Consider the following 15,766-nt stretch of genomic DNA (forward strand, 5'->3'; position numbering starts at 1 on the left):
CTGACCTCAACTTGATAGAACACCTTTAGGATGAATTTGAGTGGAGAAAGGCAGGTGTCCCAATACTTTTGACAATACAGTGTTTATATAAAACATTATTTTATTTTTATTTTTTTCAGATATTACTCTTTCTCATAGCACTTATTAGCATGCAAATTATTTGTGATTTTTATTTAATTTTTCCCCAGAATTCTTGTATCACATCTGACATGTCTATATGTATAAGCCACCAATTTATTGTGTGTATTCCTTAATGCTTCATCTGACTCTCCATTAGAAGATGGTATTTTATTATTGGTGATATTTCCCCCATGATTCATGAAACACAAAATTAATTTCAAGTAGACAAATTATCTACTTAGGCAGCATACCATGTAATGCATTGATAACTTCTAATGGCTTATTTTCTTTTTCCATTCCTTGCAGTAAGTGCTTTGGTAGACAAGGCATAGTCAAAACATTTTTTACTTGCATCAGAATTTCAAGTTTAACCTGTGGGATAATCATTTCTATGACATAGGGCATAATTGGAACCTTTTCACGTCAAAGAGGACATCATGTGTAAACGACTTAATATTGTCTCTCCGACCCACTGATCCATACATATACTTATACTGTTCAAATAAATGTTATGGGTTGGCTTACATTGTCTGTGCAAATGACAGGCAGTCAGTGTGTTCTTTGGTAAAATAACCTAAAATGACATGGAAATATAATGGTGGAAGTCACCTGTGCATAGTACACTCTTAACTAAGTTTGCTAGGAAATAACTGTAGGCTTTGTACACGCAAAGATGAATTAAAATCTAAAATATAAGTTGATTCTACATAAACAGTTATTGTAGCTGCTTGTGTGCACTAGGTTGTGTATAATATCCCTACTCATTCTTGAACAAGTTCATTATCTCATAGTATAAAATATGAGAACAAAGCAAAATCACTGTGATTTTATATGACTCACCTCTTTTGGTACATTAATGCATGATATCTTTGTTTCAATTGTGTGTGTGTGTGTGTGTGTGTGTGGGGGGGGGGGGGGGGGGGTTCTACAATGACACTTCTATTATCTGAAGGAGACTCACTGGGCAAAACTACGGGCCTAATCCTCAAAATCCCGGCGCAACGTAACTTTTTCCATTTAAGTTACACCGCCGCAAAATCTCTAACTAAGTGCTCGATCCACAAAGCACTTACCTAGAAATTTTGAGCGGTGTAACTTAAATCGGGCCGGCGCAAGGCGTTCCTCTTCTCCAGGGGGCGATTCCCATTTAAATGAGGCGCGCTCCTGCGCCGGCCGTACTGCGCATGCTTGTGACGTCATTTTCCCGACGTGCATAGTGCAAAATTACGTTACGTCGGGCTTTGTGGATTGCGACGGGACAATAAAGTTGCGTCGGGTAAAAAAAAAGATACGGCGCCAAAAAAAAATTGAAATTTAAAAAAAATCGCGTCGCGAGCAAGAAAGGTCTGTTTTTACAAGGTGTAAACAGTTTACACCTTGTAAAAGCAGCCCTAATTTTGCGTTTGCAAAATAAAACTTACGGAGAAAAAAAGAAGCTGAAAAGCTTCCTGGATCTCCGTAAGTCCTAATTTGCATACCCGAGGCGGCATTTCGACGCAAAATGCCCCCAGCGGCGGATGCGGTACTGCATCCTAAGATCCGACAGTGTAATTCAATTACACATGTCGGATCTTCGTCCTAACTATGGGAAACTGATTCTGTGGATCAGTTCCATAGTTAGGACCAGGGATACGACGGAGTAACAGCAGTTACTTCGTCGTATGTCTTTTGAGGATTTGGCCCTACATGCTTTGACATGTATGTTGGCCACTTTGAAAAACCTAGAATATGAAATATATTTTCAGTTGTTTCACACTTTTTTGTTATGTATAATTCCACATGTGTTAATTCATAGTTTTGATGCCTTCAGTGTGAATCTACAATTTTCATAGTCATGAAAATAAAGACAATTCTTTGAATGAGAAGGTGTGTCCAAACTTTTGGTCTGTACTATATATATATATATATATATATATATATATATATATATATATATATATATATATATATATATATATATATATATATATATATATATATATATTCCCTGTATAAACTCATACAATGTATGTAACAGTTTCCAAAAAAAAAAAAAAGCACAATTCATGTTTCCAACAATATGTATAACTCATAGCATTAACACATACCTAACCTACTCTCACTTTGCCATTTAGTGCTTTGGGACTGTACATTCGTGGAATTGAAGAGAACAGCAGGACTAAACAAGAGGGCCTTTTCCAAGAAAATGAATGCATTGTGAAAATTAATAGTGTGGAACTTGCTGATAGATCTTTTACACAGTAAGTATTATACTATGGAAAGTGTTCAGTGGCATTGTGTCATATGTTTAAAAAATAACTTTCAAAGGTATGGCTGGTACATTTTTATTTTTGCTTTTTTTTTGTGTATCTAGGTTTAGTTATTGCAAATAAATTTTGCTTTTTAGACACCACATTCACCAGCTTACAAACAAAACTCCCAGCAAAACACAAAATCCAGAAATACAAGTGCCATGTTACCTTTTAACTTGGTATACTGTATGCATTACATTGTACAGAGGACAAAGACTTATAGGTTGGGGAGACAAAACAACCTCTTAACAAATTAATAACCTCTCAACATGGAGGGGTGGGTAAATTCTACAGGCCATGACTCAGAAGTCTACCTGAAAATAAAGAAAAGGGACATGTTTAAGGACAGTATAGTACATTTTAGTTTGGTTTTATAGTGCACATTTTGGTTTAGGGTGTGAAAGAAGGCATTATATCAAAATGGAACAATCATCCCTGAACAGGGGTGGGGGCCTTTGTCACCAGCTGTATAATACTGTTTTAACTCTCTATCACAGCGATTTCACAATTTCAGCCATGTAAACCGAGGAACTAACCCCTATGCAGGCTTTCTGACACCAGCATTGGGATAATGTAACTATGAAAGGATGGAGCTACAACTTTCAAATCTTCCATCCTGCTCTTGGACATTTCCACATGTACACATTTTATAATGATTGCATTTAGATGTCCCAAGGTGTGTAAATGCTGGGGTATCTTCCTGACACTCTAGGAACTGAAGAAGAAGATTGATAAGTGGCACAATGGTTTTAACGTTACAGAACAAGTCAAGTTGAATATAACTTTCTACTACTAGATCGACTATGAAATGAGAACCTTGACAAACATTATACAATTTTTCCCTCCTGTTTTAATTTTTTTAGGAATACTGGGTGGTATATTCATTACGTTTTTTTAACCTTCTTGTATCTTAGGGCACAAGATATCTTCAGACAAGCAATGAAACATCCCAGTGTGTTAGTGGAAGTTGTGCCATCCCATAATCGTGAGCTGTATGAGAAATCTGCCATAACTTGCCTACCACTTTTAGAAGATGAAGATGATGATGTTCCTAATATAAAACCACCTCCTCCACCTACCCATACAAAGCTAAGTGGGAAGATCAGTGACCACATAAATGGTTTAGATTCTGCACTGTCACTACCGTCTTCGGTAAGCCCAGATCCAACACGTGATGGTAGTTCATACTCCTCACCTCTGGGCTTTGGAACTAAGAAAATTGCCAAGATTTTAAGGATTGATCTAAAAAAAGGTAACTACTTTTTTTTTTTGTGTTGTTCCTTAATTAAGTACTAAGTGTTTGTGTATATACAACCCCTTAGCTTGGAAACAAAGGGCCTGATTTCTGCATAGTCAACGCAAACTGTGGCCTATGGCAGAATACAGCCATTCCAGAAATGCCCATTGTTTTGAATTTGCATTTTGGACTTCAAAGCATTTTTTATGATGATCATGGACTGTGAGTGGGCAGTCCCCACATTGGTTGGTCCTCATATAATTAGAGGTGGGGTTTGGGTTAGCCATTCTGGTATATGGTCAGGACCACCCAGTTTTTAGCACAGACGTTGTGATCTGTGGGTGGGGTTACCTGTATCCTGGGGACCAAAACTAACATTTTAGTAAGTATGCCACCCAGAATGTTGCTGACTGATTATGTACTTAGAGTTCTCTCACTCTGGGTCAGTATATTTGGTACCAATTTGCTAGCAGAATATAGGGGCAATTTGACCTATTCTTCTGGGTATAATAATGTAAAGTAAACTCTCTATGATAACCTCCCAGAAACTTGTTGGCTTAATATTAATGTTGACTGGGTTAGATGGAGGTGAAGCAGTCAAGACAGTCAACCTAGGGTGTTAGGAAGTATAAATCATTCCCTGTGGTCAAGATCTCAACAACCACTTAGATAATTGGAAATCAGCATGTTGTACCTATACCAGGACTTGACAAATCCTGGTTTCCAGATCATTATAATATATATTGCATACATGACTCCAGAGATGTGTTCCCAAGAAAGTTTGCTTATTTATAGATGACTGTTTGAAATACCATGGCAATGCGAGTTAAAACCTCAAGACCACTTTGTGTCCCATATATACTGTATTTTCCCCCTACCTGCCTGTGATAAAGTGTTACTAAACCCACAACAGTAAAATGAGTCTGTATATGCAGTAAAGCATGCTTGTTATACTCAATGTGGACTTTAAGAGGTTAACCCCTTCCATACAGTGCATTTTCACCCCCTTCCTGCCCAGACCAATCTTTAGTTTTCAGCGCTGTTGCACTTTGAATGACAATTGCGTGGTCATGCAACACTGTACCCAAACTAAATCTTTGTTTTTTTCCCCCCACAAATAGAGCTTTTGTTTGGTGGTATTTGATCATCTCTGCGGTTTTTATTTTTTGCTCTATAAACAAATTAAGAGCAACATTTTTTTAAAAAAAAACACAAAATGTTTTACTTTTTTATTTAATAAATATCACAATTTTTTTAACAACAACATTTTTTTTCCTCAGTTTAGGCCAATATGTATTCTTCCACATATTTTTGGTAAAAAAACACAATAATCGTATATTGATTGGTTTGCGCAAAAGTTATAGCGTCTACAAAATAGGCGATAGATTTATGGCATTTTTATTTTATAAATTTTTTACTAGTAATGGCGGCGATCTGCGATTTTTTTATTGTGACCGTGACTTTGCGGCGAACACATCGGAAACTTTTGACGGTAAGGAAGGGGTTAAGCATCTTCATTGTGTACAAAGGATGCTTGATCCTGTATGCACAGATCCTCCTTTTCTTACTCTGACTCCAAAACATGTCCGGATAAGAACGAGCCTTTGAAGTCAGGCTGCACATGCTCAGTTTAGTGTGTATTGCTTGAATTTTTATTGAATTTTTTTGAGGGAGAGTGGATGTGATTTAGCACAGGACCAGTCGGCACTGTCCAAACATGTCCAGACAGAGGGTCGGGAGCCCTGCAGCCTCATAGAACAGCTCAGTGCAGTATAAAAACTTCTCCTACAAGCTTCACCAGGAACTGATAGAAATCACAAGGCTGCTATATACTGCTGATGAGAAATTTAGCTGTTTATATTTACTAACATAATTACATTTCCAAGTTCTGTGTACTGTGGGAGACTAGATATAGTGAATGCAGGGTCCTGGGTTTAGTAACACTTTATGCAAGGAGCTTTATATATTGTGTATTTTTATTATGTGATGGCTTAGTGTGTGTGTGTGTGTGTGTGTGTGTGTGTGTATATATATATATATATATATATATATATATATATATTGTCAAAAGTATTGGGACAGCTGCCTTTACACACACATGAACTTAAATGGCATCCCAGTCTTAGTCCGTAGGGTTCAATATTGTGTTGGCCCACCCTTTGCAGCTTCAACTCTTCTGTGAGGGCTGTCCACAAGGTTTAGAAGTGTGTCTATGGGGAAGTTTGCACATTCTTCCAGAAGCACATTTGTGAGGTTAGACACTGATGTTGGACGAGAGGGCCTGACTCACGGTTTCTACTATAATTCATCCCAAAGGTTTTCTATTGGGTTAAGGTTTTTTTTTTAAGCTGGCTACTAAATCTCTGGGAGATTTGTTCACACCTTGCCCATACCAATATATTGGGATCACTGTGTGTATGTGTTTTTATTTTTTATTTGTTGATAGACTCTGAACCTCGAAGAGAAAGGCAGCAGAAAAATATAGCAACCAATCACAAATCATCTTATAACTTTTTAACTTTTCCCTCTACTATGGACTAAGATTGTAATTAACATGTCAATTTGGAAATAGGCCAAAAAGGGGGATTTTTTTTTTTTTTTTTTACCATTCTGTCTTCTGGTGAGATATTCTGTGTGAACACAACTGTTTAGAGTCTGTCACAAATTTCTATTTACTACTTCCAATCAAGGTGCAGATGGGCTTGGATTCACAGTGGTGACCAGGGATTCTACAGTACATGGACCTGGCCCTATTTTCGTTAAAAACATTCTCCCCAAAGGAGCGGCCATAAAGGATGGACGATTACTGTCTGGAGATCGAATAGCAGAGGTGTGTGAATTATCAACTAATATATTGTATATTTGTATTTTTTTTTGAGAATTTCCCAAAAATCCAAATTCAAGAAAATTCAAAGTTGCATTCAAGTACAATCATTCCTCTGCTCAGACATAAGTTATGTAATATGTGGTATATTCTGTCTCTTCTGTATTCTGAAAAAAAATTGCAGATCAGAATGGAATCTCTCAGATTAGGTAAGATAACTGTGGAAATGTTCAAGCACAGAGTTTGGATTGCAAACATTAAAGTAAACTTGCTAAAGTCTACATCAATTTAAAAGCAATTCCATTCTTGATTTGCTTTCAGGATTTATGTATTAAAAAAATAACTGATATATTTTTAGTGCAATTCCCCTGCCTTAAAGACTGTTTCCATGGCAGCACAAATTGAGGAGTCAACTATGGAAAGGTTCTGATGGGACTCTCCCTTCCAGGGCAAGTTTTGCATTGAAGTTGGTTATGATTCTTCTATGCTTTTATATGTTTTATTTCTGTTTTCCAATTTAAAGAAATGTAACCTCTTTACTCTTTGGTCCTTGTTCAGCATGCTGTGAAATGGCTTCTCTAGCAATAGGGGAAGGGGTCATCTTAATTACAATGGCAAATAGGCTTCTTTGCTGTTGTAAAGAAAGTACTGGATCTCAGTTTAGTAGATTTACAGCTAGTATTTAAAAAAAAAAACAAGCTGTAAGAACAGCAAAAACTGGAACAAATGGTTTTAAAATACTGCAAGCTGGAATAGCTTTCTAAAGGCAAACAATGGGAAGAAACAATTTTAGGAAGACAAGGAGTTTTTTTTTTTCCACAAAATACACTGGTCACGTACTACATTCTATTTCAGAATATTGTTAAACACCAAGTACTAAATTATACACTCAATGTTGCACTTAAGATTTATCAGAGCACTGCTAGAGCCCCCAGAAATTTCTATGGAAATTGCTTTATAAAAAGTCAGTGTTTGCATAAACAAAGTTATGCTTTTCCTTCTGCAATGTCGCAATGCGTGGACATGGTGTGTCTATTTTTTCCATCCCCAAATTAACAATTTTTAAAGTGTGTCAGTCATATTCAGAGAAATCGAAGTGCCATACCGGATGTTTAATCTGGCCTTTAAGTGTCCTTGCTATTTTGTTATATCACATTGACTAAAGGATTATTTATAATAAAATACCTTCTTGTACCAAGTTTCCTCAAGTGTTTGGATGTCATTATCCTTATACACCTGCCATTGCCATTATACAGTGGGGCAAAAAGGGATTTAGTCAGCCACCAATTGTGCTTGTTCTCCCACTTAAAAAAAATGAGAGAGGCCTGTAATTGTCATCATAGGTATACCTCAACTATGAGAGACACAATATGGAAAAAATACAGACAAAAATCCAGACAATCACAGTGTCTGGTTTGGAAATAATTTATTTGCAAATTATGGTGGAAAATACATATTTGGTCACCTACACGATTTCTGGCTCTCACAGACCTGTATCATCTTCTTTAAGAGACTCCTCTGTCCTCCACTCATTACCTGTATTAATGGCACCTGTTTGAACTTGTTATTGGTATAAAAGACACAAACTCCACTATGGTGAAGACCAAAGAGCTGTCAAAGGACACCAGAAACAAAATTGTAGACCTGCACCAGGCTGGGAAGACTGGATCTGCAATAGGCAAGCAGCTTGGAGTGAATAAATCAACTGTTGTCAATTAATCAATTAGTTGTTTTGGCCCTACTTGTGTGTGTGTGTATGTATGTATGTATGTATGTGTATATATATATATATATATATATATATATATATATATATATATATATATATATATATATATATATATATATATATATATATATATATATATATTTATTTATTTGTCCAGCATGTTTAGAATCTCATAAAAGTGTAATACAACATAGAAATGCTGATAATTTTCCATCATAAATGACCAGATATATAAACATACAGAGAAACCTATCTGAATGGCCCACTATCAATATATAGAAGTATGGATATAGACAGGTATAAATACACCATATGCAGGGCCAGACATAAGAATCAAAGCATTGTCCCCTTGCCTCTTACCTTTTTACATCTGTTGTGGTTTGTCTGTGCAGTAATAACATGCACACATGTCACGTTGAAGTTTTTAATATACTGTATGTAATAATGCAGCTCATGCATTGCATACCTATGGCGTATGGTATACTTAACAACTTTTGCTAAAAATACTTTTGCTAGTAGTCATGCATAGTCATTTTTTTAAAAAACTATACAGTGATCAATTGAAACCATGTTTAAATGTTGTGTTCCCTAAAAGGTTAATGGCATAGCAATTGCTGGAAAAACACAAGAGGAGCTTGTAGCCATGCTAAGGAGTACCAAGCTGGGCGAAACCGTGTCTCTGGTGGTTGCTCGACAGGAAGAAGCTTTCTTACCTCGTGAACTGGTAATGTCTCTAACACTACAGCCTTGAATACATTGCATGTTGTTTGTTGCCAGACTGACCACCTTTCAGGCAGACGCCAGACCGCAGGCAGTGAGATCAGCTTACACTATATCAAAATCAAACAATGATTTACCATCGGTCCATGAAATTTGATTTTCAACCCCTGGTGACATCATAAGCTATGGGATGTGATTTTGTCATGGGTATCACACAGCACTTGATTTATTGAGAAGTCCATGAATATATCCAACTCCAGAGAAAATGTATGGATGATTTAAATCTGCCATGACAAGTCATAAAATGTAACCCTGCAGGATTTAAAAGGCACACTGAGGGAAAGTGGCATGCTGATTTGATCCCAGCATGATAAATGTACAACCAAGCTCATCGGCTGTTATTGTATTACTCTTGCAGCCTCGGTAAACACTTTGTGCAATTCTAATCAGAGTGGAACTTTCTGTAATTATGACAGAATTGATTTTATGTGGTAGATCCATGTTAAAGATTCTGGAATACTATCCCGGAAGACTGATTGCTATATGCTGTTAGGGCCACGCTAACAGCTGAACAAATCTGCATTGTGTCTTTTCATGTTTTTTCCATATTTTTACAGTATTTTTTATTATTATTTTTACTCTGGAGCTTGAGAGTTATTGTCAGCACAAGTATAAAGTATTCACAGTTCATAAAACTCTCTCATGTTATACATGTAAATGTTACCAAAATGTAAAATATAGTTTGTTTATGGAATCTCATGAATTAAAATCATGAGCTGCTAAAGGAAAAAAATACAATTCACCAATGAACTAAATAGATATGTAACTGTTATTTTAGTGAACCTGCCTTTCTCTATTCAGAGACTGTATCTGGAGGTAGTTGCCACAATTCAGCCCTTTTAAATATCTCTACTGTGGGCCTGGAAACCTGCTGTATGAAGAGCTACTACAACATCCAGTCTACAGATCTCTTGAGACCATAAGCAGCAGTCCCGTTGTCTTGGACAGACCCTTTGGTCTGGCTCCTATGTATAAAGCTAGATGAACTGCCTCCCTGGCCACACCCATATGCACTAACTCTGCCCACCCTCTCTATTCACAAATTTGCAGTTACTTTGTGAACAATAGGGATAGGCAGAGTTCATTTGTGGGTTTTGCCAAAGGCGGTATATATTTATTATTTGTAGTGATATGCACCCATTCTCTGGCATCGTATGCCCCTACAGTGTGACATGTTGGCTGCATATTACCTCTAGCATGCAGAGCTAATAGTTTATGCTTCAGTGGATTGCAGTACATTATTGCAACCAGACTGCCCCACACACATTAAACTTTACCTGTTAACTTCTGATAGAGGTTTGATGAATATGTATAATCGTTTGTCCCATGTTCATTCCTATACTAACTCATATTCATACTCCTGCAGAGAAAATGCACATATTGTTATCTGTGAAATTCAATTACCCAACTTCAAACTCATTTTTCTTTCTCGTACATCACGGGACACAGAGCAGCATATTCATTACTAGTGGGTTATATGGAGTACCTTCAGGTGATGGACACTGGCAATCTCAAACAGGAAGTGCCCCTCCCTATATAACCCCCTCCCATAGGAGGAGTACCTCAGTTTTTTCGCCAGTGTCTTAGGTGTTGGTGCACGTTGAGGCTGTGCCTGTAGTAGTCCTTGGGACCAGGGCCAGCTGACCGGATCCGTCCAAGGTGCTTCATAGCCAAAGTGGACGGTACCCGGGCCCCAATTTGTGGATGGGGTTTTGCCTATAATGCCTCTCCTTGGAGGGCTGGACCCTGGGTTCCAGGTCTGGTTTCTAACCTAGAGAATACCTGTTGCCAGTGGTGCTGTATAGGTCCAGGTTGTGGTGTTCTTTTAAGACCCCAGTCCCTGAAGGTCTATGACCATACCCACGGTGAAGGGTGAAGATTGGGCCTCTTGCAGAGCAATACCCTGCGGCGTGGAAAGGTAAGCAGGGGGCCTACGGAACTTGGTTTGTCAGTAGGCTTCCTACAGGGGATTCTTGGGCAGCCTATGTATGCCTCTGTGCATGGGCAAAGGAGAACCACAAAGTTTTCAAACGGGATGGCTCAAAAAACCCAGGTATGGTTCCCCTGGCTGGGCTAGTAGGCTGCTGCTGCTTCTGTCACAAGGAGGGCCTTTTTTTGGGCAGGGTGTTCCACAGAGAAGGAACCATACCATTAGGGAGACAGTTTAAAGCTTCCCTTTTACCTGTGTCTGCTGCTCCAGCGTCTAGGGTCCTGGTGTCTCCTCTCCACATGGCTTCCTGCTTCCCCTAGCGGCGTTTGACGCGCGCGCGTGCGCGCGCTTTTACTTATCTGTGCGCGCGCCGCGGGGAGGGGGCGGTTGACGCCGGGCGGCTCCTCCCCCCTGCACACAGGGAGGATAAATCCTGGAGGGCTGTTCAGTCTGTAAAGGCTGTGAGGGGACACGGAGCAGCGATGCTGGCTACAGCATAGGAAGGTTTGACAGAGCTTTCTGGCACAGTGACACCCGGTGGCAGTTGTGGGAAGTACACCTTACTAAGGAGCCTCTGGCTTAAAAGTTTGCATTCAAGCCTGTGTACTAAGCAGCGCCTTTGAACACTTAGGGTGCTCACCTAGCCCAGCATTAGGGGGTCAATACCAGACAAAAAAAAAAAAAAAAAAAAAGTTTTTTTCTGGTTGAAGCCCTTGGGGCTCAGTATTGATTTTCCCTTTTTATAGGTTATGGGAGGTTTGGAGTTCCTCTAACATTACCCTATCCTATTGTTTCACATTTATTTGATTATATGTGTATTTTCTCCAGCTATTACAGTCAGTTGTATACTAGCGGAGTGCCTCAGAATTTGTATATTATGGCTCCTAAGGGTGCAGGTAGCGCTAATAACGCTAAAACGGTTAAAAAACCAAAAGGTTCTCCATCGGGCTCTGAGGATATCCAAAATCTAGTGGCCCCTACTACTCCGGAATGCCCGGAAGTTGTTGTCCTAGGTGAGCCATCAGGGTTGCTAGGTGCTATGGCTGGCCCTACTCAACCAGCTCCTTCCTATGTAACGGAAGAGATGTTAGCCTCCACCTTGGGTGGATTGGAAAGGAGGATGGCCGCTCTAATTACGGCATCTTTGGCAGAGAAGAAGCGGGTTAGATCCCCGTCTCCCAGGTCTGAGTCTCTGGAGGAGGATATCCTCTCCGACTGACGAATTGGAGGATCAAGGAGACCAGACAGAGGGAGGTCAGGATCACCTTGACCATTTAGGTTCTGAGGATTCTACAATAGAGGAACCTTTTTCAGCTTCTCACGCAGAAGGACGGTGGGTTCAGTCCCTAACAGATATGGTGCGGTTGGCTTTTAAGAGACCTGTGCTTAAGGCTCTGGCCTACGCGGTATCATCATTGGGCTCCCTGAAAGCGCCCCAAGCCAATTTGGTATTCCCGGTACATCCTTTGTTAAAGGACCTGATTTTTCAGGACTGGGCTAAGCCAGACAGGTAACCCTTAGAGGAAGAGTTTTCAAAGAGATGGGCTGTCCCTACTGTGGACGCAGCCATCTCATGTGTGAACACATCTTTAACTTGTCCTGTAGAAAACTTGCAGGTGTTTAAGGATCCGGTTGATAAACGCTTGGAAACATTACTTAAGGCCTCCTTTACTTCAGCAGGGGCGATAGTTCAGCCCGCTGTGGCTGCTATTGGAGTGGCCCAAGCATTATCAGATAAGACTAAGCAAATGCTTAAACTTATCCCTGCCCAGCAGGCAGAGGAATTTTGGATATACCCAGGGCTATACGCTTTACGGTGGATGCTATCAAGGACTCCATCCAGCAGGCGTCACGTTTATCCTTATTTCTAATCCATATGAGAAGGCTCTTATGGTTGAAGAATTGGGAGGCTGAGCCCCCGTGCAAAAAACTCCTGGTAGGGTTCCCTTCCATGGAGGACGTCTCTTCGGAGAAGACTTGGATAGATATATTCAGACTATATCAAACGGCAAAAGCACTCTCTTGCCAGTCAAATAGAAGGCCCGAGGGCCCACATTTAGGCGCCAGCCCTCCCCGGGGCAGGGGCCCTCTAATACCAAACAGTATCGACGGCCTCCTGCAAGATCAGGCATTAACAATAAGCCGCAGGGCCAAGCCACTAGGGGCAAGAAGCAGTGGTACCGCAAGCCTGCGAAGCCGGCCCCCAAGTCGGCCTTATGAAGGGGCGCCCCCACCCACGATGGTGGGGGGAAGGCTGCGTCTCTTTGCAGAGGTTTGGGAGGCCACCATTCCCGACTGCTGGGTACGGTCTTCCGTGACCACGGGCTACAAGCTAGAATTTCTAAAATTCCCTCCTCCTCATTACCAGGAGTCAAGAGTACCAGGCGACCCTGTGAAAGGAGCCGCATTGATGGCGGCATTGAATCATCTGCTATGCCAGAAGGTGATAGTAGAAGTACCAGTCCGGGAACAGGGATTGGGGTTCTACTCCAACCTGTTTATCATCCCAAAGCCCAACGGCGATGTCAGGCCAATTTTGGACTTAAAGGGAGTAAATGCGTATCTAAAGGTCCGCTCATTCCGGATGGAAACTATTCGGTCAGCTGTCGCTGTGCTCCAGAAGGACGACTTCATGGCGTCCATAGACATAAAGGATGCTTGCCTTCATGTGCCAATTTTTCAGCCACATCAAGTATTTCTATGCTTCTCGGTGGCTCAGCGTCATTTCCAATTTGTGGCGCTCCCCTTCGGGTTGGCTACGGCCCCCCGGGTATTCACGAAGGTCCTAGCCCCAATCCTAGCCAATCTAAGGATCCAGGAGGTCACGGTCCTGGCTTACCTGGACGACCTCTTGGTCGTAGACCATTCGTCTCCTGGCCTGGAAAGAGCAGTGGCCCTCACGGTTCAGTACCTCGATACAGAACAACAGAGGGTGTTTCTACCCCTATTAAAGGCCATCAAAGAGCTAATACAAATGGTTCTAAGCAAGAGAAGGCCAACTGTTCGCCTATGTATGCGGCTACTAGGCAAGATGGTGGCCACATTCGAGGCGGTTCCGTACGCTCAGAGCCACACTCGCATCCTGCAGGCAGCCATCCTGTCAGCCTGGAGCAAGAGGCCTCAGGCCTTAAAAATTCCTTGGCCACTCTCACCAAGAGTGCGGCAAAGTCTAGCTTGGTGGTTAAACCCTCAGAATCTCCTGAAGGGAAAGACTTTCAGTCCTGTGACCTGGAAGATAGTAACCACAGACGCCAGCCTGATGGGCTGGGGAGCAATTTTGGATGGTTGCACTCGCCAGGGCTCTTGGGCAGCGGCAGAGAAGCAGTTGCCCATCAATATCTTGGAGCTCAGAGCTGCTCGACTAGCCCTCAGGGCTTGGACGTCCAAACTACAAGGGTTCCCGGTGAAAATACAATCGGACAATGCCACGGCGGTGGCATATATATAAATCACCAAGGGGGAACCAAGAGTCAAGCCGCTCAGAAAGAAGTGAGCTTGATTTTCTTGTGGGCAGAAGCCCATGTGCCTGCATATCGGCTATATTCATTCCCGGAGTGGACAACCTACAGGCGTACTTCTTAAGTCGCCAGACTCTATTGCCGGGGGAGTGGTCTCTGCATCCACAGGTCTTTCAGACACTCTGCCAGAAATGGGGAGTGCCGGACGTGGATATCATGGCATCGAGACTGAACAAGAAGCTAGACAGGTTCATGTCCCGCACAAGGGATCCCAGGGCCTGCGGAACCGATGCGTTAGTTTGCCCTTGGCATCAGTTCAAACTTCTTTATGCATTTTCCCCGCTCCAGTTACTACCCCGCCTGCTGCGCAGGATCAGGGTGGAGCACATACCAGTCTTCCTGGTAGCTCCAGCATGCCCCAGAAGGGCATGGTATTCACTAATCCTAAGGATGGTAGTGGGAGACCCTTGGACTCTTCCTCTACGGCCAGTACTGCTATCGCAAGGTCCGATCCTCCACCCTGCCTTACGGCATCTAAATTTGACGGCCTGGAAGCTGAATCCCTGATTCTCAGGGGTAGAGGTCTGTCTCAGAAAGTAATCTCTACCCTAATCAGAGCCAGGAAACCGGTCTCTAGGGTGATTTATTACAGGGTCTGGAAGGCCTATGTAGGCTGGTGTGAGTCCAAGTTATGGCTTTCTCGTAAGTTTACCATCGATAGAGTATTACGTTTTCTCCAGCTAGGAGTGGGTAGAGGACTGGCATTAAGCACAATCAAAGGACAGATTTCAGCTTTGTCAGTATGGTTTCAGCGGCCGCTGGCCACCCACTCGCTGGTTAAGACCTTCATTCAAGGGGTCTTGCGTATTAATCCTCCAGTTAAATCCCCGCTTTGTCCGTGGGATTTAAATCTTGTTCTGTCAAGTTTACAGAAACAAACTTTTGAGCCATTGGCTGAAATTCCTTTGGTTTTACTGACAAGGAAGTTAGTATTTTTGGTCGCCATAGTTTCCGCCAGAAGAGTATCGGAACTGGCAGCCTTATCCTGTAAGGAACCATATCTTATTTTACATAAGGACAAGGTCGTTCTCCGCCCTCATCCTTCCTTCCTACCAAAGGTTATATCCAGTTTTCATCTAAACCAGGATTTGGTATTACCATCCTTCTTTCCTAAACCTACTTCCAGAAAGGAAGGGTTGCTGCATACCTTGGATATTGTCAGGGCCATGAAGGCCTATCTTAAAGCTACAGAGAAGATCCGGAAAACAGATGTGTTGTTCTTTTTACCGGATGGGCCCAAGAAGGGGCAGGCAACTGCAAAATCCACCATCTCGAGGTGGATTAAACAGTTAATCACTCAGGCCTACGGCTTGAAGGGGTTGCCTCCTCCGTTATCA

At 41.5% G+C, this 15,766-nt stretch overlaps 1 protein-coding gene across 5 annotated transcripts in view; it reads left to right on the top strand.

The window, feature by feature from the left end:
• The window catches only part of PARD3B (par-3 family cell polarity regulator beta), a 1,737,215-nt gene that overhangs the window by 471,503 nt on the left and 1,249,946 nt on the right, over window positions 1-15,766 (top strand). For all 5 annotated transcript variants that reach the window (XM_040357288.1, XM_040357287.1, XM_040357289.1 and 2 more), the window contains 4 exons: window positions 2,235-2,360; window positions 3,326-3,663; window positions 6,339-6,478; window positions 8,797-8,925. In XM_040357288.1, the coding sequence (XP_040213222.1) occupies window positions 2,235-2,360; window positions 3,326-3,663; window positions 6,339-6,478; window positions 8,797-8,925 (733 nt within the window). The remainder of the gene's footprint in view (window positions 1-2,234; window positions 2,361-3,325; window positions 3,664-6,338; window positions 6,479-8,796; window positions 8,926-15,766) is intronic.

The sequence above is a fragment of the Rana temporaria genome, chromosome 6 (assembly GCF_905171775.1).
Source record: "Rana temporaria chromosome 6, aRanTem1.1, whole genome shotgun sequence".
Classification (NCBI taxonomy): domain Eukaryota; kingdom Metazoa; phylum Chordata; class Amphibia; order Anura; family Ranidae; genus Rana; species Rana temporaria.